Genomic DNA, 26488 nt, shown 5'->3' with positions numbered 1-26488 from the left:
CCGCCAGTCTAGCGGTCCACGGACCGCCACTGCAACCGTAGTCATAATTAGGCCGTAAGTTGAATCGTCAAACCAAACAGAGGGTATGCAGACAACTGTCATTTAAACCCACCTGCCCACAGGAATACTTCTTGCTCTCCCATTATAAGCCCTCGCATGCTCACCCCGTCCTAGCCGCTTCACTTGGACCGCTTCAAGGGAAAGTGCCAGGCAGTCAATGAGGAGACTAAGATAGTCTTGGTGTCAGTTGTAACTGATCCCACACCACCTGAATGGAGGGACTCACAAGGGGAGACCAGTTTTCCCAAAGCTTGGTCCGTGCAGCAAGGCATTCAGAGGTCACAGAAGAGTCGTTCTCCTGGAAAGGTTCCCTTAAACTGGGCCTGAAAGCACAAAATGACTAACTGAGAAGAAACCGAAAGGGGTTTTGCAAAAAACAGAAAAAAAGAATATTTCAAAACTCACAATAATTAAAAAGCGTCAGTACTGAATACTAAAACATGTTGCATACAAAGCCAAACACTACGTGTGACTCTAAGCCAAGGAGTCCCACCTCCAAAAACACGCACTGGATCAGAGACCACCAAGGCCAGGTAGACAAGCAAACATCAACAGTCTTCTTTCTTCTGGAGATAATTACTAGTTTTACCTCATGGTCACAGGTTCAGATCCCGGTGGGTCCACTCAGCCTTTCATCCATCTGTGGTCGATAAAATGAGTACCATTGAGTTGGGTAACAATAAACATCTGTATTCAGCGCCAAGAGACCTATGGGTGAACGTGCACTTTACAAATACACATATTATGTTATGTTATGTTATGTTATAGAGTACCAGGTGCAACTGAACATTCTTATCATAACGTGGACTCCAGAGAACAGTACTTCTCCCTACCCCTGAGCAGACCAAGTAACGTCTGCTCACCCCCTCCTGCATTACATTTTTTACTTTTTTGAGGTTTTTGTAATGGTGGATTGTGACTTTTACTCACAGACCTTTCACTGCTGAGTCTATGGCTTTCTGAGCCCTAACATTCAGAGCTGGCTGCATGCACTTCGAAGAGTCCAACCATCCTTCTCTACTGTAAGCATTCCACACACATGTGAGGGACAGACCTGGACACTCCTAAATAGAGAGAGTGCAGAGTGAGAGTTCATAGAGTAAAGTCCCTTCAGGAGCTTGAGATCCACTAGATACTGACAAAAGGCAGCTCTTTTCTTTTTCTGGCTACGTAGGCTATGACATCATAAATTTGATGTTGTAACCCAAATGAGTTGTAGGATGTGGCTTAAAACCACTAATTTCATAAGATTCATTTAATACAATATTCATGCAAGAAGGAATTCATACATTAAAATGATGCTATCTGTTTAACGGAGTAAAAAAATATGTGATGGATATAAAACTTTAATTAATTTCAGCCATTGTGAATCACCATGGGCCACATTCTAGCATATCATTTTTTTTCCTCAAATGCCACTACAAAGAGAAGAATAACCAAATGCAAATCTATTTAAGCCCGCCCCAAAAGGTACAGGCGAGACAGATCTGTGAGACCACATAGCTTCTGGGTCCCATTTGGGAACCAGCTGAGGGACCCGTTTTCTGGGCATATACATCTCACTTAATTTTAAAAAAAAGTGATGAATGGAATGCAAGTCATGATGGGGACATTGGTCCATTACAGAAACCTTTGTAAAAATCTAATTGTAAATCTCCTACTTAATGATCCATCTCCCATGTGTGTCACTGACCACTACAGACAGAGCATTATAAAGTTATTTCACAATATCAACACACTTCTTTTGGTCCATGATTGAGTAGTTATCCACAGTATGCGAACAATCAACTGTTTGAACAGGCCTCCTGTTAAAAAACAAAATGAAATTGCAGATTTCGTGAATAGAGAGTGACGGCCCTCTGCTTACCGGGTGGTAAGCCTGTACTCATTGATTGTATCTTCTAACATGACTTGCGTTCCTCTAACTCTGATTTACGTGAGGTCAGATTCAACTGCAAAATAAGTTGCCTGCCATGAATTCAAATAAGAAAAACACCTGAACACACAGTTCCTATCCTTTCAGATGGCTCTCAGCCTTCTTTTTGTCTTTGTTCTGTGTTCTTGCAGTTGGTCAATATCCAGAGCCAACACCTTCTTGTGAGATCACAATGTTTCCTCACAAAGCCCAGTTGTTCCTCCCTCAATTGACATAATCAGAGTATCCCGTCTTTTGCGTGCTTGGATGCTATAGCAGGCCTTTGGTGACTTGATCTCTTCTTAATGTCACTGACAGGACCAAGCACTGAATTGAGTATAGAATGTTGTGGTAACATTGGTGGATTTCACGGTATGCATGTCTTCGATAGCCTGTGTCGAGATCTCCTTTTCTTATTCCGGAAAATGTAATTCTGGATGTAGGAGTGCCCCTCTGCCAGACTCTAGAGGCTGAACAGTGACATAGAAATCCACAAATGCCATTGGTGATCAGCAGCAACTATTTGCTCAAACTGTATGACTCCTGATCACCTCGCAGCTGGAAGAAGCTGCCCATCCATAGTGCATAGAAGAACAAATGTCTGAGTGCTCTACGTACACAGTGTGAGGGAGGGTCAGGTATTTGACAGATAAGTTTGTGTGAAGAAATCCAGACACAAGTCAGAAACGTGAGGCCTTAAAATGGGGCATTAAGTATGATATTAATTTGTCTCTCGTACAGCAGGTGATACAAGGACCGAGTCTGATGGGCTATTCGAAGAGGTCGATGGAGAAGAGCTGCATCTTCACAATCCTCAAGACTCCGACAGCCAGGAAGGTGGAGATGGTGTCAGCATAGGTGAGGTATAAGGATGGGACAGATTCAGAGTCCACACCGAGGGGCACCCAAGTAATCCTCATAAAACATATTCACTTACAAGATAGCTTCAGTAACATAAAAATTGAATGTTTGAACAATTCCCAGATGCTTGCTTCTCTGGCATTACGTTCTTTCTTCTGAAAAACACAGGGCACATTTTGCAGTTTAGATGGTGCCAGTATCACCATTGACTTGTTGGCTATGTACTTCTTTCTTGTCTTCTTACGCTACTGGATTCGGTTCCGTTTTCTAGCTTTTACAGCTGATGTAGATTTACTCATTGAGCTTTCTTAAAGCTGTGTTTCTACTGTCATGCACAGGAGTACAGTCAAATTCAGATAATTCTACAATCGGTTTGTTAATTAATCGATTTGGTTGGTTAATGTCGGCCCGGTTTAGATCTTTTAACAGAAAGGACTTGCAGCTTCCTTTCCTCTTCTATGGTCTTACGATTCATTGTTTCTGTATGTGTGTAATGTAAAGTGCTCTGATAACCTACAGTGGTATGAAAGGTGCTATAAAATAAATTAAATATATGTGACAGTGGGGCTATGGAGAGATGAGAGGCACTGTTAGAGGGTAGTAGTAAGGGAGTTATTGAAGATTGCCATTCATTGAAGATTGCCAAAAGATTGTTGTATCCTGGTGCATAGTAAAGTCATTATTTACTATGCTTTAAAAGCTAATACAATTAAATACATAATGATAAATGTGTTGTAAAATGCACCATTTCCTCCCAGATTTTCTTGGGAGAGAGCCTCCCAAAGTCCCCTTTGTAGTGGTAAGGCTCACTTGCTGCACTTGGTGTGCACTATACAGGGACAGGTGTGACAACATTTGCCAGAGCAGCTTTAGGTTTCCAGTCCAGCCTTGGCAGGAGCAGGAGCCTCGGGCAGCAAAATAAAACCAAAAAATTAAAAGTTAATTGCAAGATGCAGCACCAACCTTCCCATTAAGAGTTTTTGATTTTTGCAAATATTGTTAATATAAAAATACTAAAATCTTTAGTAATTCAAGTCTAGTCTTTGTTTGGTGTGCACACGTGTGAGAAGTTGGCCTGGTATATGCTGTTCACTAGTTAAAGTGGACACCTTGCACCAGTACAATTCGACTCTTATGGTAGATAGGTTTAAGACAACCTTTTAAAGAAAGCTATCCTAGTGGTAGCTGTGGAGAGCAGCCTTCAGGCTAAGTCTTTAGAGGAATGTTAAGCAGCTTTTTTCACCTTATAATCTCTTGAATTACTAAATGAAAGGACACCACACAGGTATATATTATCTACTGGCGGTCGCCAGTAGATAGTTATAGTTAGGACCGTGTTTCCATAGGAAATCCGCAACATTCTATTTGAAATAACTTTGGCGCTGATTGATGAATTCTCGCGAAATTTTCAAAATAGGTGTGGCGCTCTGCTCCGCTCCTACCCTGAAAGTCTTGGGAGGATTCGTCAAGCGGGGGCTGAGAAAAAAGGGGGGTCCCAAAACGCGTTTTTCCCATGCATTTTTCCATAGAGACCTTTAGTCCAAGGTACAGCCCAAACGGCTGAACAGAATTACTTTAAATTTGGCAAAGAGGTAGTCCTCAGGTCCGGGATGTACCTTTTGCATATCTGGAGTCAATCTGTTCAGTAGTTCCTGAGAAAATTGCAGTTAAAAGTACATACATATCTATAGGCGCGCACGGTGACATGCGCGAGCGCAATTCTGATTGGTTGTTAGATGTCAGTAAACATTCGAATCGGTCGAAATCAGGAAGTGTCGGCCGCCATTTTGTCTCTCGCAATCTGAGGCAGTGAAAAACAAAGGTGGAGAACGTGAAAAGGGGGCAGGGTGGACAGTTCCTGACCCCCTAGCCTTTGTCAGGGGGTCACTGAAGGACCCCCAAGGATGAAAAAAACTTTTTATTTTTTTTCGAAAAAGCGCGGGGTGCGCGCACACGGCACGCACCACGCATCGTGGGTGCTCGGTGCGTGAAGCGCACCGAGCGCCCACAGCCCGGGCACGGTGCGCGCACGGTGAAGAACCTGAAAAAAAAAATTTAAGGAATACATAACTTAGCATTTAAAAAAACGTACAAATTCTCTTAAAAAACCATAGGTTTCACACACGTTATAGTTAGGAATTAGCATTTAAAAAACCTTGCAAATTCACTTAAAAAACCATAGGTTTCACACATGTTATAGTTAGCTGGACATTTCCCTCGTAAAAAACCAATGAAATTCCTCCGTTATAGTTAGTGCAGGCAACTATAACTCACGCGACCGCAATCCTCTGCTGATGACGTCAGATATTACATCACTGATTACATATGTGTCTTTCTGAAAAATAAATATTTGTAATATATGTATAGCTAAAGATTATTGGAAGAAGACATGGGTAAATAGGTGTCTAAATACAGTGATGTAATATCTGACGTCATCAGCAGAGGATTGCGGTCGCGTGAGTTATAGTTGCCTGCACTAACTATAACGGGGGAATTTCATTGGTTTTTTACGAGGGAAATGTCCAGCTAACTATAACATGTGTGAAACCTATGGTTTTTTAAGTGAATTTGCAAGGTTTTTTAAATGCTAATTCCTAACTATAACGTGTGTGAAACCTATGGTTTTTTAAGTGATATAAATTATATATGTATGTATTACTAGACACCCTCTACTAATCTCTTTATGAGATTAGAAGTCAGGAACATATGCACAAATCAACGTTTCACAACAAGTTAAGCACAAATATGGCTGGGGCCCTAGGGGCGTACCAGACCATATACTAAAAAAGAGGTTTAGGAATATCGACTTGCAAGGGGACAAGGCCTAGGGCCTTCAGAAGCGCTGGGGCCTCACTAATCCACACAAGGCAGGTAAGTAAAGGACACACGGGAGACGCATGCAGTGTGAGAACACAGCCGCGGATCCCGATGGACTTCAATGGAGCAAGTCGCGGTTGGATTTTTAAAGTTTTAGGATACTTCGGATAGTCTACAAGCAAGCCAATTACAGGGTAAGTAGTTCTAGAGCCAACACACACAGGAGCACCGCAGTGTAGGAGTTGCCTCACCCAGGGAAGCCGGGTGCATAGGTGTCTTTTGGTGTCGGGTCGCGGCGTCGTTTTCAATGGGAGCCAAACAAGAATTGCTGCTTGTGAAGACAGAAGAACTGTCCGGTGGAATCCAAGGCTGGATTCATAATGAAAGCAGAAGGGACAGTGTTCACAGTCACTTGGCAGTGACCCGGAGCAAGGAAGCTTGATGCCCACAGTCGTCGGTTGATTTCAGGTGATCACGGGTGTCGTGACTCTTTAGCCATGAGGTCCAGGAGGCGTCGACGACGACCAGGAGCTGGATTCGGCGTGTCCCACGAAGTCTGCAGCTTACTGCAGTGCCGCTGACCAGATTGGAGCCACCAAGCCTTGGTAACAGCAAGTCTTGTGGAAAGTGTAAAAAGTCAGCGGTGCAGACCAGCAAGGTCTGAGGGACTCACCCAGCGAGGGTAAGTCAGGGCAGGCCTGGAGCAACCAGGGGAGCCCTTTAGTTTTGTAGAAACGTCTTCTGGGGACCCGCAAGCCAACCGGCAAGGGCTCGCGAAGACGCCTCGGGAGGATTCACTCAACCGGAGCCCACGGTCACTCGGGACGAGGTAGGCCTCTGATCTTCAGTGGAAATCCTGCTGGAGGCTTGGACCACATGTGGTCCAATGCACAAGTTCGTAGAACGTCGTGAAGGGGTTGCACTCGAAAATAGTGCCCGGTACCCAGGTATTGCGGCTCCTCGTCACTCGTGGGGGTCCACTTGCCTCAACTTCGCTGGGGACTCACGATGGCCTTGGAGAAGTCAGGAAATCCACTTCCGGGGCTGCAGGGACTTCAGACTCCGACGGGAATGTTTGCGACCCTTGATTCAAAGTTTTGGTTCCTGCCAAGCAGGGGAGTCACTCCTTGACTCCAAGGGAGATTCTTCAGTCTTCCAGAGGTAGTGGAACGTCGAAGGTCCAGGATTCTTCTTCAGAGCGTCGTCCAGGGTAATCTACTTTGCAATGGCAAGGGTTCCCTAACTTATAATACAAGGAAGGGAGGGACTAGCTCTGTGACCCCTCCTATGGGAGGGTCAGGGGAGTGGGTGGCTACACCTACTTCCCTTTGTCCAGTTTCGCGCCAGAGCAGGGGCAGGTAGCCCCTGAACCGGTTTGAGCTGGCATATGCACAGAGGAGCCTACTGCTCCCCCAGTGCAGGACTTCAAAGCACTCTAGGAATGCACCCACTAAATCCTGTCTGGGAGGTGTTGACACCTCCCTGTGACAGGATGCCTATTGTTGGGCCTCCTCCACTGCGAGTTTCGGTCAGCAGCAGGAGGGCAGCCCAGTGTCTGTGCTGGTGGCATCCATTTTGTGATGCCAGGGCTCTTCAGGATTCTACCGTGTTTCCACAGTGGGTACATGTCTATCCCTCTAGAAGGGTGGGATCATATTCCCACACCAGTTACTGGTGTGGTGGTATGATTCCAAAGCGTTTGACACCATACACGACATGTTTTGATGCAGCCATCCCAAAGTTAGCATTAACCGCGAGGTTATAATGCACTTAAGAGTATATGGTTTAACCGCATCCACAAACAGCCACAGAGAATGGACTCTGAGAGCTGCAGAGGGGCCCTGCTCCGACAGAGGCAGCCCTTCACATGGAAACCAAGCACCCTGCTCTCAGGATTGATAGGGCCTGTCTTAGGGGTGACTGATAGGTTTATATGTGTGTGCAGGGAGAGATATAGTGAACCTATATCTCAGTGAAGAGTGCTAGCACCACCTCACCCAAGCTGTAGTAGCAGGCCTGTGGTGTGCGATTTAGTCTGCTTCCCAGGGGTGGCATAATACAGGCTTCAGCCCCTGGTAAGCCTGTGAATTACCTATGCCCTTGGTACCTAAAGTACCATATACTAGGGGCTCATAAGGTACCACAGTATCCAATCACTAGTGCATCTTATATGCACTCCAAGTTGTTTAGAGAGAACAGTGAGCCTGGGGCCCTGATTAGCAGGGTCCCAGCCAGACTGTAGCCAGAAACCAGTGTAAACATCAGAAAAAAAGTGGGGGCAACATAAGTGCAGATCCTACTCTCCTACAACACGTGTGTGTTTATTTTTGGGAATTATAGTTTTAATGTTTGATATTTAAATCATACAAATTGCTTGGGGGTCCCCGGCTTCCGGTAGTGACTCAATGGGGGTCCTCAGGAGTGAAAGGTTTGGGAACCACTGAAGTCTTCCAAGTTTTTTGCCATTCTTTAAGTATCTTTTTTTTATTTACAATCTGGTAAAAGTTTGTCTGATCCTCTGCTTGTCATTAGAACACCTATTTAATGTTTGTTTTAAACCTATTAGATGATTGTTGTTACCTGATGGTGCTGATTGTCACTTTTAGGGGCTCCTACGATTGAGTTTGAAATGGCTCCATTTGAAGAAGGAATGTTTGAGGCAGGTCTCGAAGCATATGTGCTGTAATTCATCACGGGAAGTAGTAGATATACTAGACTCTATTGAACCTCCTCCTGTGTTAGTAAGATGCGCTCTGCTTACTAACATACTACCTGACATTTGTTGACCTGGATGTGGCTGGCTGCTGCTACATTGTTTGTTTGAAGTTATGTGCAGGTTTACTGCTCACATTGTATTTAAATCCTTTCACTTTGGAATGTCCATTGGGTGCATAAACTGTAGTAGGTATGAAAGAAAGGCTTTTCTCAGTGCTCCTGAGGAAGGGACTGAGCAGCTAAACACTGTTGTCTGTGCCACCTCGTGGGTGTGGGTGTTAGACGTGCCTTGCAGCATAATATCTATTGACTAATTTTGGGAATCACCTTAAATGTGTGGCTAGATCATTGCTGCGCTAGAGAACCCCTAACTAGAATGCAAATTATAAGAGTAACTCAGTTGGACTGTGACCTTTTCTCAGTTTGACCTTACCCTCTAAAGTCTGACGGCAAAGGTGTGGTATCTTAGAAATCGGCCCCACTGTACGATGAAACCAGACACCCACATCAGTGGGTTTACATCACACCAGTCGGTAGCTGCATATGAGTGACTGGATAAATCACATGTGGTGCAGATTAATACTGGGCGATTAGACTGTGCAATCCTCTGCAACAAATCATTGGCTGCTGAGAGATAGGACTTGCTTAGGCGAGTCTCTCAAAATCCACTCACAAGCAAACCACAGTTTGTATGGATGTCATAATTATGAGTTTCTTGGTAGAATCCAACAGTCATATTTTTCCTCTGATACATTTTGGCAGGTCAAAATATACCACATGAAAAATGCCCCGTAAAACACGTGACATGCAGCGTTTGGAGCCTTTTGTTTAAAAATCTGCGTGTTAAGCCCAATTCCAATGGTGGACCTTGGTATCGGTGTTGTCTATCACAGCCCATACATGATGATCCAGGGGATATTGTTATTTATCAAATGTAATAAGTAAGACCCAAATACCGAGGCACTCCTAATTGAGACCAAAGGGTTGGGAGAGGTAGACAAATACAAAATTATGACAATAAAGCTTAACGTGCCTAAAGGTAACACCCTGACCCTTGGGAGTGAGAAACTGAGGCGAACGTTTCCCTGATGTCAGAACCGCGGCGTTGATCTCTGGAAGCTCCTAGGGGTATCCTTGGTGACCATTCTCAAAATGACCCTTCAGATCAGTTTTCTTTTGCCACAACTTGGGAGTAGCCCAGGCTTTGTGTCCTTGTCTTTCAATTCACTCAATGCCTTGGGGTACACAAAGGACCATCACATGTGAATTGCACATAATGCCATCGCAGAAGTGCTTTTGGATGGCTTTTGACCCTTTGAGTGTTGTTTCCCATATTTTTTTATTGTAAATTGTAAACCATAACACAAACGTTTCTAATTAGAGGAATACAGCAAAGGCTGTACTTGAAACAAAGAGTACTTCACTGTAGTTGGTGTTTTACTACCACTATATCTGGTCTGAAAGAATCCACATTTTTGCTACCACTTCCATAGAAATTAAACAGTCATATACTGGGTTGTGAACCATCATGAAAAACAACGTCCCACCATTAACTGCAAGTATGAAGCAAGGAATAAACAGATGAAAAAGACCAAAAAGGAAGAAAGTTCTCAAATGAATCTAAGCGAATGTAAACAAAAACATCAGGTAGAATAAAACACAACGACAGCACTCTCAGGCCGTCTGCAGCATCTCACTGTCTGCATATTCAGCACAAGTGTGCAAACAGCTCCCTACCAAAGCATCCACTTCCCTAGGACCCATTTTAGAAATCTGTTCTTGGTCTGTTGCTCCCTAAAAACAGCCCATTCCGTGACAAACAGGCAGACCTCACTGGTCAAGTTCAACCACAGCCCATCAACATTGATGCTCATTCCCTTTCTCCACTGTTTACTCACAACTGCTGGCTCATTCTTCCTGAAATGTTTCATCTTGCACTGCCTCCTGGACCAATATTTGATCTGAAGTATGCCTGCTCCTGCCTGCTAAGCACCAGGTCCCTGTTCTCCACCACATTCATATATGGACTTGCAAATTTCCTTGTGAACTTCAACTCACCCGCAAAAGAGCCTTCAACCCTTTGAGCTCAAGTGTAAAATCGGTTCTTGCGCTCAATCTTCTTACATAACCTCAACCGTCTTATCACTACAAAAAAAGGCCTGGACACAAACCTGCCTCTGAGCCTCACTGAAACCCTCTGTGGTAGACCCTCCTAGCTTTTGAGAGGGATAGCATGAACCCATCCCAAACCTCAACCTCCTGACCAGAGCCTTCCATTCTTCTACATCCTTCCCTGGTTCACACTGCAGACACTCAAACCTTTCAGTACTTTGATCTCTATACACAATTGGGCACCCTTCCACGGCCAGCACTCCCTAACAACATATAGCACTCGCCACACTGTCTGAACCCCTTCCCCAGAGCAGCCGTCACTCGTACACTCTAAACATCAAAATCTTGCGTATCTGAAGCATTCAGCCCCACTTCGACAAGCCACTGCCACGTCCTTGCACCCCCCCCCTTCAGTAGGCTCTACCTCCCTTCACTTTAGAACTTTTTTTAACGAGATCTTTCTTTATCGTCATGTTAAAATGTGAATGACATGGTAATCAAAGTTGAAGTATTTATCAACCCATGAATGCCATCAAATTTCAAACATTATCTGATGTTGCCTTAAAATTGTTGGTTTACTGAGTATTTCAACACGACACATTTTGGTCATCAAAAAGCATTACAATTTCATATCAAGATAGTTGGATAATTAAAGCAGTCAAGAGATTATGTAATAATCCTCCATGCATTATTTGCATCCCGTGGGATGTAAGAAAGCCCCTCTCCTTCCAGAGTGGCCCAAAATCATGAGCCACTCCGAAAGCATAGCGGCTATCTGTATAAATGTTCACAGATAAGTCAGTACTAAGTTCACACGCTCGTGTCAAAGCTATTAGCTCAGCTGCCTGAGCTGACTTCTGTGGAATACGAGCTGTCTCAACTACCGTCTGAAGTGTTGTAATTGCATATGCAGCTGACGTTGTACCATCTGGTAACTTCAAACAGGACCCATCAACCCACAATTCCCCATCTACATCTGAAAGGGGCGTATCTTGTAAGTCAACACAACCCTCTGTCTGTTCTTCAGTAAGGAATATACAATCGTGTGATTCCTGTGACTGAGTTACCAGGTATGGCAACAAAGTGGCTGGGTTTAGTGTCGCACATCTCTTCAGTGTAATGTGAGGGGCCAACAATGTCAATTCGTATCTTGTCAGACGAGCACTAGTTAAATGCTGCGTCTTCGTCTGATTTAAAAGGGCATCAACCGCATGGGGTACTAGCACCAACAGCTTATGTGACAAAACTATTCCTTCACTCTGACGTATTGACACAGCTGTTGCTGCAACTGAACGGAAGCATCCAGGCAACGCACGAGCAACAGGATCAAGTACTGCTGAAAAATATGCACAGGGACGCTGTTTGTCGCCGTGTGTCTGCACTAAAACTGACAATGCGCATCCATCTTTCTCGTGTACATAGAGTGTAAAAGGCTTCGTATAATCTGGAGTACCTAACACTGGTGCTGAACAAAGAGCTTGTCGTAACTGTCCGAAAGCTGTCTCACATTCATCTGTCCATGGGAGGGGCATTGGAGTATCTTAAGTCAAAAGTGCTAGCAAGGGTTTAACAATGTGTGAAAAACCTAATATCCATTGCCTACAAAAAGAAGTAAGACCAATGAATGCACGGACATCTTTCTGAGTAGAGGGTACTGGTGTGTCTAAAATTGCTTGAATGCGATCTGATGTAAGTGCACGGCCCTCCTTAGACAGAAGGTGACCTAAGTAGGTTACCTTCGGTCTACAATATTGCAATTTCTTTCGTGACACTTTGTGATGATGTGAAGCAAGAAAAGAAAGAAAGGACAAAGTACATTTTTCACACTGTTCAGGGGTATCGGCTGCCAACAAGATGCCATTGACATATTGTATGAGAGCCAGACCTTCAGGCAAAACGAAAGAATCAAGTTGTCTTTTTAATGCTTGACTGTAAATACTAGGACTCTCAGTAAAGCCTTAAGGAACTCTACAAAATCTATACGAATGATTATTCAAAGTGAAACCAAACAAATATCGGCTATCAGGATGAATAGGGATCGAAAAGAAAGCATCATTCAAGTCTATCACAGAGAATGTAGTTGCTGTCGGAGGAACCAAAGTAAGAAGTGTCGTTATGTCAGAAACCACGGGGTATTGTGGTACTACAATCTTGTTAACTTCTCGCAAATCAACAATGAATCGGTAAATCCTAGTGTCAGTATCTTTTTTCAGAATAGGAAGAATCGGACTGTTACAATCATTGTAAGGAACTTCCTCAACAACCCCCACTTCAATGAGATCATGGACAATACGTATGAGTGCTTCTTCGCCTTCCTGTGAAATTTTGTATTGAGGCAAACGTGGCAGCACAGCGCCCTCCTTGACACTAATATGTACTGGTGGAATAACCATTTGCCCTACATCAGTGTCTGAAGTAGCCCACAAAGTACTAGGGAGTGAAGCTGATGCAATATCCTCTTTAACAAGACAAGCCCTCTCCATCACAGGATGGTTGTCATTCAAGATAACACGTACACCTTCTGGAGAACATCGTATCGTAGCCCTGAAATACTTGAGCATATCAAGACCCACAATATTGTCTGGTGTACTCGGGGAAAGCAAAAATGGACATGGAGCAGTAAATTTATCCACATGGAATGCAAGTGGTTGTGACAGTGGGCTAAGGGAAGGTGTTCCTTCAAAACCTATCGATGTAATGGTTGAGCCAGACAGGGGAGCCCTTGGAACCAATTGTTTAGACAAGGCGCTACGAGTAGATCCTGTATCAACCAGAAACTGATCAGTAGAACCCAAAACATGTGCTGTAACATAGGGACCCCTCTGATCTACTGGAACTTCAACTGATTCCTTACCCCATCACAGGCAATCCTATGCATAAGCAGAATCTTGAAAATCAGACGGCACATAGTCGGACATTTGATATTGGTTCCTTCTATCAAAAGTGTTAAACCCATCCTGCCCACGTATATTAGCATCAAACCTAGCACGATCACCTGCTTAGGAAGGCTTTGGAGAGCGAAGGGGTCCATATATAATACGCAAGGTGATCTTCCTGCCACTGATGGTGGCATAAAGCATCTTCCCTTTTCATCAATATAGGCGCGTTCGACCATTAAAGGGAATTTTTCTTGCATTGATATTGCTGCTCCCCATGATCCTTAAGTGGGACCTGCCTTGTATGTAGCAGTGCATCTATATCTATCAAGACTGCTGCATATAATGCCAGAGATGTGGCCTCCTGGAGCATAAGTATTTGGGCTCTGTATTGTTTGGCACTTTAGAGGATCACAACCCTTTTCACCTTACTAAGTAGACTATGAAAGTTCAAGGTGAGGCATCTGAAAGATGCCTGGGATTCATCTCCTGTATTGTTGCCATCTATGAATTGTGTTGAATTGTGTAAGTGAGACATCTGATGTCTGTGTGGTGGTTACACTGGAGGACCATATGCCGGGACGTAAGTTGTTGCAGGGATCCTGTTCAGGCTCAGAGCAATGATTGGGACCAAAGGACCTTGTTAGGCAGGTACTGAGTCATCGCAGAACCTTAGTTCCCATGAACTCGAGACCAACTAGCTATAGTGTCTCACTTGCCCTCCTTCCCACCTACAAAGGACCAAGTGATTAGACACCGCAGAACACCACACTCCCAACTCTCGCAGGAATCTCAGTATCAGACGCACCCTTTCACTCTCACACTCGTTCTTGTTCACTATAAATTCTAACAGAAGCATAAAACAGGGGGAGGAGCCAAGATGGCGACCGGGACGGCAGCGTAGACTCCCGGCTCCGTGAACCTCTGCATCCCGCACGGATATCCTGCCTGAGATCCTTAACCTGTGCTACGTGGTCGTGTTTCTGCAGGAGAGGGGCTCCCGACTGTCTGACTCCGAGGTTTCTAGCTGCGGGATCACCGGAGAAAACTGCATCTGAACTTTGCGGCCTGTGCGGCCCTGGAGCCGGGACATCGAGTGGACGCCGTGGCCGGGTGGCAGTGCGACAACAGCGGCCAGTGGTGACTGGGTGGAGTCGGCCCACCGGAGCGGTGCCACACTCGGCCTACATTTCGGCATGGTCACTTCTACTGCCCAGCGTAGCGGATCGAGTGCATGACCGGGGGTGCAAATCTTAGATCCTCCGGTGACTGCCCCTGCCTTGCTGGTGAGCTGCCCGGCCGCCGTCCGTATCCTGCCCCGATCGCCGCGGGCCGCCCCCGGATTTCCACGGGGGCTGGTCCGTGGTGGGGACGACTGTTGCCCGTGACCACGGATAGTTTTTTGCCTGCCCCCAGAACCCGGTCACCCGCGACGTGGACATCGCAACGCTTGTCCCGGCCCCGGTGAGGGTCGGGCATACTTGGCGGCCATCTTTGGGCGATGAAGCCCACCATCCTGTCCGCTGGGCCGCGGCGGGCCTGTGAGCGTACGACTTCTGGGAGTATGGCGGCGAGATCGCAGAGAGCTGAGCTGGGGTACGGCGACCTCCTCGAGGCTCTTGGTACTTTTCACTCCTCCTTGGTTCATGGTTTCGTGATCTTGGGGAGTAGGCTCGATGGTGTGGCGTCGGAGTTGGGGCAGTGGCGGCCCGCCTGTCCGCACGAATACAGAGACTACCCACACTGCGCACAGGAGGATGCTGTGGTGGCCACCCCTGAGGTTAGTGCACGACTGGACGCCCCGGCCAGTATGCTACAGTGTGTTCGACCTTCGGAGGGCCTGATCTGTCCCGGAGGCGTTGGACCGGAGTGTGATGTGGTGGCCTCATCCCGTACATGCCCTCCTACGACCCAGAGACAACTCCAGCAACTAATGTCTGCTTTGGCTGCTTCTGCCTCCCTGAACCTTGCATGCAGTGCAGATCCTAGGGCAGCACTGGGAAGCCTGTTTCCTCACGCGGCGGACTGTGTTGATGTTCAGAGACTTCCTCCCCACCTGTGTGCGTCGCTTCTCTGTCGTTGTTGGACATTTCTCCGCCTAGGAACATTGGGTATGGTGCTGGGTCGAGGGGTTGGCATGGGCAGAATTCCAAAGAGTGGTCAGGGATGAGGCTGGCCCCTCGGGGGTGGTCGCCTAATGGACGGGCGGGCATAGAGGTGGCGTGCTCTCCTGACATGGCTACTGGCACAATAGGTGCATAATGCTCCCCATCGTGGTTTGAGAAGATTGTCTTTGTGCTGTTCCTTGTTCACTTTAGGGGAACCTTACCGTGCGGGAGGGAGAACGCCGGGGGTCTGTTATGAAGGCCCTCCTCCAGTTTATAAATACTTTCTCTACCCCCCGCCTGGTGGGGGTCTTTTCTTACTTCTTTTCCCTACTCTTCTATATTTCGGGTCTGGTTCCAGGGCGACAGGCACACTGCTGGGGGGGGGGGGGCCGTACTCATTTGCAGAGGTGCAGGGTGGGAGGTTGGGGGAGGGGACTCTGTATTCTTTCATCTCTTTTTCCATGGCCTCCTTTTTCTTCTCTGATTCTTTTTGTTTTTAATTTTTCTGGGATCAGCGTGATACACTCCCTTTTGCTATGCCTCGTTGCCATTCCATGTATTCACAACTTCCGAGGTGTTCTTGGGGAGTTTTGGCGGGGGACTGCGGGCGCAACTGTATATTATGTTCTTCCCCATCCTGATGTTCTTGTGTTTGCGCCATCGTCCTAATAGATTGCTGTAAATCGCTAACGTTCATTACCCTGCAGCTCCGTGATCGTTGTTTTAAAATTGATTGTCACCTGATCCTACTGCCTTGTCTCATCATAAAATGAAAACCTTTTTCTCCTGGTGCCCTACTTACGCTGTTCACAGTATTAGCAGTACGATTTTGCTCCCCGAAGTGCTGCCTGTGTTTGTACTTGTCGTTGTTGATCTGATTGCTTAGCGGCCGGCCCTGGGGGGTTGTAGGCCCATACTTGTTCTTCTTGAACTGTTAATAAAGGTTTTCAAAAAAAAAAAAAAAAAAAAAAAAAAAATTCTAACAGAAGCATGTAGAAAGTTTAAAGTATTTATTTGAACATTCGTGCTCTTGAATGCAGTATACGTGCCACAATTCATAAGAAAATGCCAAACACTAATACGGTCATAGAAAGTAATCCATAAATCATAAAAGGAGCGATCATTTTATCAGAAACAAGGCCCACTAACCCCCCTCCCCCTCTTCAGAAGCCTAACGATTACATGTCAGAAGATCTCTGGGTGTTTGCAGCAGACCCCGTCCCTTAGCATGCAGCAGTGAAAGTTCTACATCACAGCTGTAGTCGCTCTCCTCTCTCTGAACATCTCCTTCCAAGTGTGTCTTTCCCATAACTGTATATACCTATATGATAAAGAGTACGTGTTCCCAAAGAACAACTGCATCTGTATGTTTTGTCTGGGTGCTAGTGCCTTATCAGAACAGAATAACAAGGGGCCTTGTTGTTTGACCTTGTTCACTGTGTTTAGACGATTTCCCAGGAAAAGTCAGAACGCAAAAACAATGGCAGGTTTTGTGTGAAAGTACAATGTGGCACAAAGCAAGATACGCTTGTATGGTAACGAGTACAAAGCAAAATGCAGTCAGCTTAGGCTAACTTAGAGAAAAAGACAATGTGCCTGGGCATGCTATAGGACACAGTCCTGTCTCTCTGCCACTCATTCCCACACTGCCTCTACTATCCAAAGAGGTTTGTGATAAAAGTTCATTTTAATTTTGCTGGGTAAATTAGCACATATTGGATGTTACTTCCTCGCAGTTTCTTTTTCACCACCTCAAACAATCACCTTTGTTGTTGTAGTGATTTTGCGTTGTCTGGGAACATCATTATGCTGGAAGATTTGTGGTTAATAATGACTGCCTCCCTGACAAATGTAGGTATTTCATCTCTATCTTTGTAATTCAGGGTCCATGCTTTTATGGGGTGAAGCGGTGCCGTGGAGGAGGTTTCTGCAATAATACTCTGTGAGCATGCTCAGTAATGAATTAGGATGACAGTCTGTCTTTAGAAATTATTTTGCCTAGACCTTTTTCTAGAAGTTGTTGTCTTCATCTGTTTTCTGGAAAAACCAATGAAACGCAGATTGTTCCTGCATCCTTTAGCATCTTCAGGTTGTCCTTCCAGTTTTTTTCGAAGACGCTGTCAGGTCTGTAACTATTTGCTCGAGAGCTTTGAAAGTGTTTTCTAGTTTGAATACATGTTCTCAGTTTCTGTTGTGCGGTTGACTGTGTTTTTCCAGTCTTGCCTTAGGAGTGATACTTCATGCCTCACTTCTATCTCGGCTTCTACTGTTTTTTGGGAGGATTGAAGGGCTCGAAGAATTGTTGCTGCTCCCTATGTAAGGTTTTTGTAAATGCCGGATCTTCCACCAGACGTCTCGGCTTCCATCATGAAGCCGCTTGAAGCTGGGGTCTGTTGCAGGGTATATACATCTAGGGGTCCTTGTTTGGAGGTTTGGTGGTGTTTGTCCCTCACTATGGTATATTGTGTTTCTTTCCTCTTGCCACTTATCAAGGTGGGGTTAGCGTGCCTCATAGGATTATTCTTGAGGTTTTGCCGTCAGCCCGAATTCACTGTATCTCTAGCCCGCCAGCCCACAGGTACATCTCTTGCTTTTAGGAAGCAGTCAGGTGACACAGGTGTGCTACTTCCTGGTTGTTGTTTCTTGTGTTTGTGAGGGATGCAGCATGTAACTGCAGAGCACAGTCTCTTCAGTTTTAGCTGACACCTAACGGTGCGTGACAGGCGCACTCATTTTAGGTTTTAAAGAATACGTCTCGACCTTAAACTGTTGGCGCCGATATGTGCCATTGGACAGCCATTGAATAGTTTCCGCTGAGTCGACACTGAATGAACTAATGAGCAGGTGAGGGAAGCAGAGAAAACGAGAGCCATACCAGACTCACTCTGTATATTTGTTTTAAAGAATCTCTCTCCCTTCATCCTCACTATAACCTTGTGGAGCTGCCGCAGGTCTCTTGTCTGAAGTGGGGTCAGTCCCCCAATGCTTTTTGGTCATTGCTTGTTCTTTAGTTCTTATCCATATCCTTTCTATACTTATGCGCTCAATGTGGTATCCATCTCAGTGCTCTTGGCAGACCCTCTAGAATTGATGCTCAGTCCCTTGTTACTCTCTTCAGGGTCTGTCCCATTATATATATATAATGTTGGCTCTTTGAGGCCCCATATTACATTTCCTTTAAATTATGCAATGTTTTAAAGTGCAGCCATTTTGGAACAGCTTTTTTTGAGGAGCGCAAGGGGAAGAAACGAGGGAAGCAGAAGCAGTGTTCACGCAGGTAACACGTTGCAGTTGGGGTCATCTCACGCATGCCTGGTATTGGCTTTTGACTCTATCCACCAGTCATTGGTCGTCCCTGCCTCATGGAGAAAAAAGGAATCCAGACCCACATACCCGCATACTGCACAGGGGGTCCTTTCTCCCAGGGTTCTCTGGAGTTTGCTTCAGGCTCCTTACTGCTAGAAATCAGTGTCTTATGCCAGGCTGATGTGGCAGCGACTTCTCCTCCATCTACAAGCACCACCTTTTCCAGTGCAGCCTCTAAGCTTAGGAATGCGTTTGCTCGCTGCTGGTGTCCCCCCTTTTTCATCCCAGCAGGATGGGGGGCTGGGGTAACAGCAACTTGGCCAGTCCTCACCCAGCAACCCAAGGCACCTCCATAGCATGCTGGAGGGCAGGGGTGCCCAACTCCACAAGGGGATGAGCCTCTCCCTTTGTGCCTGCACTCAAGTATGGTGTCGGTCTTAATACTGTGTATTGCACAGATTGCTACATTGAAGGCGAAGGATGAGCATATTTAAGAGGCATAGGATGCGCTTACCGTGTTCACCTCTGTTTTAGGAGCCTCTTCGGAAGACAGCCAGGATGTTTGCAGAATCATAAGGCACCATGTTGACCTCAGCTGATATGTGTCGACCATCGTAGCCGGATGGCCATGCCGCTCCTTCACCCTACTGTTGACTTGGTTGTACACTATATGCTAATCCAACTTTCTTTTCATTTATCTTTTTGTCCTAGCTGGCTAATTGTTAAATTGGTTTGCCTCTTGACACCTCTTCGTTACATTAAAAAATCTCCATAAACCAGTTTATTTTACCTCTCATTGGGGCTTGTGTCATGGCTCAGCCTAGGAATTGTTAATAATTACAGCTGTTTGCCAATGACCCTGAATCTCATATATTTAACCGCTGAATTCTTAGCACCTTCATGTTTGGTATAAAGTCAGTGTATCTCCCATTCCTTTATTTATATATTTCTCAAAGTGGTCCACAAACTTACAACTGCTTCGTCAAACATATTTCTTCATGTCTCCATTTCTTTTGAAACGCCCAGAGGCATGTTGTTCAACATGTGCTGTGTTTCTGCCCCCAGAGATTGCATCATTGCAACAGAAAAGCCGTTTTTCTCCCTAGCATCAGCCTTTCTCCTTTAATTTCTCTCTGTCATAGAATGTGTGGTTTCCAGGATCCTGTAACAGTTGTTATAAGACCCCATGTTTGGGTCTATATTTTCTATATCTGCTGCCTCCAACACCTTTGACAACAGTGAGAAACGGAAATATCTGGATTGTTTGATTGTGCCATTTTTCTCCGGTCCAAGGTGTGCCTTGTCCTCTCTATGAGTGACTCTCTGGCCTGCAAATCCAATTTAAAGCCACATTTAAAGGTTCCGCTAATCTGCCGGGGAGGCGGAGGTCCTGCTCCCTTATGGGGGCGATCCACGCTGTTTAGCGGTCCCCGCCTCTGTGGGTGGCATCTGTGAGCTGTAAAGGTTCTTCTGCCACAGCAGCTCTATTTTCAGAATTGAATGTTTGCTGTGTGGGCGCCATGATTATAGCACGTGCTCAGCAACCCGATGCAGCAAACTCTGATAGCAGAAGTTTGTTTTGTCTGAATAAAAAAATAAAGAAAGGCGGACATCCAGGAAGTTTTTATGTTCCATTGTGGGTCCAGTCTGCATTTTCCCTGCCATGAGTTACTGCATTACTGACTGCGCCCCAAAAACAGTCTTAACTCTTTTCTAAGCCTCTGGTTCTCTTCTCGGCAAGCCTGGCAAGCAATCAGCTGTCGTATACGATTCACACTGTCAGCTTCTTGTCACATCTAATCCCATTCGTCACCGGAATCATTTTTACCACTGGTTTGTTAGCATTTCACTAGTGATGTTCATGCACTGCATTGTTACCGTCTCCAGCATTTCAAAGTGCCTTCCTCCAAATCAGTTTGGAATAAATGCCATAATTACCCCTAAGTCAGGTGTTCAAATCTGCTTCTTCTCGTGAAATACTGTGGAAGACCATCGCCCTTGTGGGATCTAGGCGCCATCCTCCTTTTACGGTCTGCCCCAAAGTCTTCAGCTGCCTTTGTCCCTTTCTACACCTTGTTTGTCTGAGCACTCTGAAGAGTGCTCACAAAACCTTCTTACCTTTTACAGTCTGTCCTGTCACTGGACCTCTGCTCGCTGGTAGGTTTGGTCAGGTGCACCTGTATTCCCCAGAAGTCAATCTAACATTGTTTTAGGTATGAGGTATCATGGATTTCGGTTGACTCTGGGTGAATTAACATCCTGTGTCAAAATAAAAGTTGTCTCCCACCAATTATAGGACTGAGGGTGGAAGAGAGGCGAGAGGAACTGCGGAGGTTGTCTCCAATCTTTCATAATCATGGTGATTTCCCGTCTGTTTTCAGGTTCAGTACCTAGAACCTCAGCAAAGGGCACACAATAGAATTGGGGTATCGAAGCCCCCTGCAAATGAATTTTATGTTATCATGTCTAACACCCCTGGAATTATACATTTTCCTTACAACTAAACACTTAAAGAAGGTCAGAAGAGGCCATCTCTTGTTCAAGAATATTGTTGGCTCAAAAGTGTACATTTGCAATATTTACAATTATTTACTTTCTCTGAACATGTTTTTGACTTATTTCACAGGGTTCCCATTTCTCAATGCAGACATGTGTTTGAGAAAAGAAGAGCCGGTTTCCATATTGATTGATGATTTCGGTGCAGAACTCGGAGAGAACAGCATTGACCATAGCTCGGGTAGGTTACCAGCACCTCTCTGTTACAGCGCTGACATTTAGCGTAATCCCTTTCCAGAAGCCTTTAGGTATACCAGGAGTTTTAAAGGTTATGGATGCTGAGTTATCCCTTCCCAGCTCACATAAATTCAAGGAGTGGCCTTGACTCGCCTCGTCACATTGCTTGGACTTCAGATTGCATGCACCAATTGTACCATGTACACTGTATATAACTGGTGAGTGAAGGAGTCTCTGTAGTGCCCCCTTCTGTCCTCAGAATGAAAATACAACTCTCTATTTGCTTCTGAGTCTATCCTCCTCAGAAGGAAGATACTCTCCAGTCCCTCCTGGAACTTGTATTCTAAGAATGAGGAGAATCTGTAGTTTCTACGGGACCTTCGGCCTTGAGGCCAAGGCTCATCTATAGTCCCAACTGGAACTTACAGACAGAACCTTCTGTACTTAGCGGCCCTCCTGGACCTTCTGCGCTGAGGCCGAGGCTCATCTATAATCCCAACTGGAACTTGCAGACAGAGCCTTCTATCCTGAGCGGCCCTCCTGGACCTTCTGCGCTGAGGCTGAGGCTCATCTATAGTCCCAACTGGAACTTACGGCCAGAGCGATCTGTCTTGAGTGACCCCCCTGGGCCTTCTACGCTGAGGCCGAGGCTCATCTATAATCCCAACTGGAACTAGCAGACAGAGCCTTCTATACTGAGCGGCCCTCCTGGACCTTTTGCGCTGAGGCCAAGGTTAATCTATAGTCCCAACTGGAACTTACAGCCAGAGCCTTCTGTCCGGACTGGCCCTCTTGGACCTTCTGCACTGAGCCCAAGGGTCATCTATAGTCCCAACTGGAACTTACAGCCAGAGCCTTCCGTCCGGAGCGGCGCTCCTGGACCTTCTGCACTGAGGCTCATCTGTAGTCCCAACTGGAACTTACAGCCAGAGCCATCTGACCTGCGCATCTCTCTTGGACCTTCTGCGCTGAGGGTCATCTATAGTCCCAACTGGATCTTTCAGCCAGAGCCGTCTGTCCTGAGCAGCCCTCCTGGACCTTCTGCACTCAGGCCGAGGCTCATCTATAGTCCCAACTTGAGCTTACAACCAGAGCCTTCTGTCCTGAGCGGTCCTCCTGGACCTTCTGCGCTGAGGCCGAGGCTCATCTATAGTCCCAACTGGATCTTACAACCAGAGCCATCTGTCCTGCCATCTGTCCTGAGCGGCCCTCTTGGACCTTTTGCACTTAGACTGAGGTTCATCTATAGTCCCAACTGGAACTTACAGACAGAGCTTTTTGTCCTGAATGGCCCTCCTGGGCCTACTGTCCTCAAATGGATAAAACTTTGTAGTCGCTTTATGGTCTTCTGTCCTAAGAGGAGGCTAAAGAGTCTATAATCCATTTAGGCATTCTCCCCGAAGGAGGAGAAAAATGTATAGTCTCTCCTGTGCCTTTCTTAAGAAGGAGAAAATACAACATCTGCATTCCTCATGGGCTGTCTTTACCTAGAAGGAGGAGAAGAATCGACAGTCCTTTTTGGTATTCTGCCAGAAGAGAGAGGAAGAATCTACAGTCCCTCCAGGCCTTCCGTCATGGGAATGAGAGAAAGTATCTGTAGTGTCTCCTGAGCCTTCTGTCTTAAGGAGAAAGCAAATCCATAGTCCCTTTTGGTCTTTCAATCCTAAGAAGAAGCAAAATGTTCTGTAGCCTCTTAGAGGCCTTCTGTCCTAAGGCGGAGAATATTCTGTTGTCCCCCTTCAACCATTTGCCCTGAGAAAGAAGAATCCATTGTTGCTCTTATGGACTTATTGCCTAAGAAGGAGAAAAATAATCTATAGCCCCTCTTGAGCCTTCTGCCCGAAGCAAAAGCATTTAATAATTTCTAGTCTCTTACAAGCCATCTGCCCTAGGTTGCAGAATAACCTATAGTTCCTTCTGGCCCTTGAGTTCAAAGCCTTCTGTCCTAAGAAGGCCCTTCTGCTTTCTGTATTAATAAGAATAAGGATAATCTGCAGCCGTAGCCACCTCCAGCTTTCTGACCTGAGAAGAAAATTCTATAAAAACTTGTGGGCCACCGATCCTCTTTTCTGGGCCGTCTTTTAAAAGGTGAAGTCTCTCTAGTCCCTTTGGGCATTTGCTTCAGCAGAAAAGGAGAATCTGCAGCCTTCCTTTGCTGTTATTCTTCTGTTTTTATAAAGGGGTTTGAGTCCACTTGCCCTAAACTCTTGTTCAGATTTAAGCAGTGTCACCAACTAGTGAACGAAATTGGAAAACACTTGAGTTTCGTGCCAGTGGCTTGCATGACTTAAAGACTATATGAGAAAATTGCATTGAAAATATGGTTCATTTTAGCCCCTGCAGTAGCGATAAATGAGAAACCTACTGCTGATTTTCCTCTCGCTGCTTCCCTACTTACTTAAAAATATAAAACTTCTACATGCCTCCTAAATAGGTGCGAGACTCCTCATACATGTTGAAAATTCTTAATTTCTTGTCCCCCCAATGCAACGTTGCCCCTGGCCTACAGCCTCTTGCTATATGACGCCTGTTGAGGAACAGCCACTGCCCTCAGGGTCAGTATTATTCCAAGTGTTCTGGGCTGTGGTTGACGCAGTATTGTTTACTTGTGGGACAACATTGTATTTATTTATTTTTCTTGCAGGATATGAGGTTGTTTCATTCCGTATAAAAAATGAAGCGGAGTTCTATCACCCGGACCATAAGGACAGAAGAAGAGTAAAACGGACAGCAAGTCCCTCCGGTGAGTTAATATTGATTAGCTGTTAATATGAGAGGGTTCACTCTACATTCACTGTAGAATAGGTTTTCTAGTTTCTTAAATATGTTTCTATCCCTAAGGGGCCTCTGCATCAGCACTGTTCTGTATTCTGATGATTTTGTTTGAGCCCCCCCCCCCATCCACCTGTTTGCAAGGACCACACTTGAAGGAAAAAGTTTATTGATTAATCTCCAGGAATGGGAGCCAGACCTGAAAGGTTATAGAGAATGGATGTTTCCATTCCAGACCATGTTCTTTATTTTAAGACCCCTTTGGAGAGAAGCTTATACTTTTACGCACCCTCTGATGTCTTGGTCCACTCATTCTTGTGTTCTGCTGGCACTTTGACTCTGACTTTGCCCATAATGTCTTTATTATCAGTGTAGGTGACTGACAGTGAGAAGTAGATTGGATCGAGTCATTGCGGTGTCCGTGTTTTCCTCTGAAAACACCCCCTGCATAGGCTCCCTTTTTGTGGAAATCAAGGAGTTTTGCAAACATAGCTATTTGTGAATAGAAATATATTCCTGGGCACCTTCAGACTATGCGACTGATGTAGAGTTTCGCTGATGGAATATCCGTCAGAAATGTGACGGACTTCCCATCTGTCGTATTACAATTGCCAAAAGATATAATGCACATGTTGTATAGCGGATGTGATTTCTGCCGCGTTTGTGATGGAGTATACCATCTGTCAATCTCTAAACCAGGAAGCATGAAAATTATACGAATAATTGCTTGTTTTCCTTTCTGTGACTTTCATAAATATTCCAAGTGTGAACCTGGAATTCCTCTACTGCGTGTTCTGTCATCAAACGTGCTTTTTCTCTGCCGTTGCCCTTGTTTCTTGCCAGGAGCTATTTTAAATCCTGATGTGCATGCCTGTTTTCGGAGGCCTCAGATCAGATCTCTTTTTCAATTAAAAATTCAGTTTCTTTTTTTTAGGATTTGGTCACATTTATTCTTCAATACTGGGCTAAACCAGAACATCATGTCAAACACCTAAAGCTCAGCCTGACAAAGATTAGGTACCTCCTGCTTGAAAACAGCACCAAACAACCAAAGATTTAACTTTGGATATCCAACATAAACCTAGACATATTCAGCTTACAGCCAACAACAAAATCACCCAGTTGAACCATGTAAATAGACCTCTCCTTCAAACAATTCATCATTAAGCAAACCAAAACTGACTTTTTGAACATTGCACACCTTGATTATTTGCCACCAGGAAAGAAGCAATGCTCTGTTCATTAACTTCCCTGATTCTAATTTTAGAATGATGTGGTCAAACCTGTTGATAGCATCTGAAGAAATAAGCTGCAGGATGCGGGATGCCCTCAACAGGTTTGACCACATCATTCTAAAATGATGTCTGTACATTGGCTGCCCCTTCAAGCTTGCATCATCTTGAAGACAAACTGCATCACCTAAAAGACCATCACAAATGACACTGCCATATGCCTTGTCGATAAGCTAGCCTCGTGGAGGGAAAACACTACACCAGGGGCCAGAAGATCACCAAACTGGAGTATAAGAAAAGCAAGAAGAACAAGACCAGAAGGAAGCCTACTTTAGCTATGCACCCAGGTTCAGTGACAATATCCTTATCTGAAGAGCCCTACCCCCGCAATTCCGGAAAAAACTGAATACATATCTCATCCACCCCACATGAAAGGCACCTCTTTATTACCTGCCCTGTAGTAACAGTCCTTTGCTGTATCCCAGAGATCTTGCTTCTTGTTCTGCCATTTGTTAAACCTGAGCTGGGTTTGCACCATGCATGCACATTGTAGTTCGTGTGAAGGGTTCTAAGATCTTCAGTTTTTCTGTGGCATTCCTGGGTGAAGATGGGGAAATAAAAAGCTAAAAAATGGCTTACAAAAGAGTGATGCTTGAAAATCCACAGGAAGACAATCCGGTTGCGAGGTTTGTGTAAGCAGTGTGGCTCTTACCTCTTTGCATTCTGTGAAGCTGTGTGGGGTTCAGGAAGATCGCCTTTTCATGTTCCCTGGCTGATTTCTGTATTGACGACCATCTCACGCCCGATCTGGGCCTGGCTCAAGGTTAGAGCATAAGTTGGATCTCCTTAGCGGCTGTCACATCTTGCCCTGTTTTGCCGTTTCTGCATTAGTTGCAAAAACAACAGTTGATGAACAGAATGCAGAACAATGTCATACATTCACCCCAGTACATAGATCTGGGCCTAAATCCATGTGTTTTT

At 45.4% G+C, this 26488-nt stretch overlaps 1 protein-coding gene across 2 annotated transcripts in view; it reads left to right on the top strand.

The window, feature by feature from the left end:
- LOC146799810 (uncharacterized) overlaps positions 1 to 26488 on the top strand; it is a 146179-nt gene that overhangs the window by 86426 nt on the left and 33265 nt on the right. Inside the window, exons 4-6 of one of the 2 annotated variants that reach the window (XM_085620679.1) lie at positions 2717 to 2833; positions 21397 to 21507; positions 24148 to 24246. In XM_085620679.1, coding sequence (XP_085476805.1) covers positions 2717 to 2833; positions 21397 to 21507; positions 24148 to 24246 — 327 coding nt within the window. The remainder of the gene's footprint in view (positions 1 to 2716; positions 2834 to 21396; positions 21508 to 24147; positions 24247 to 26488) is intronic. The other variant, XM_085620680.1, reaches the window with a different exon arrangement.

The sequence above is a fragment of the Triturus cristatus genome, chromosome 8 (assembly GCF_964204655.1).
Source record: "Triturus cristatus chromosome 8, aTriCri1.1, whole genome shotgun sequence".
Classification (NCBI taxonomy): Eukaryota; Metazoa; Chordata; class Amphibia; order Caudata; family Salamandridae; genus Triturus; species Triturus cristatus.
The sequence above is the reverse complement of the archived record's forward strand: the minus strand, read 5'-3'. Positions and strand labels throughout refer to the sequence as shown.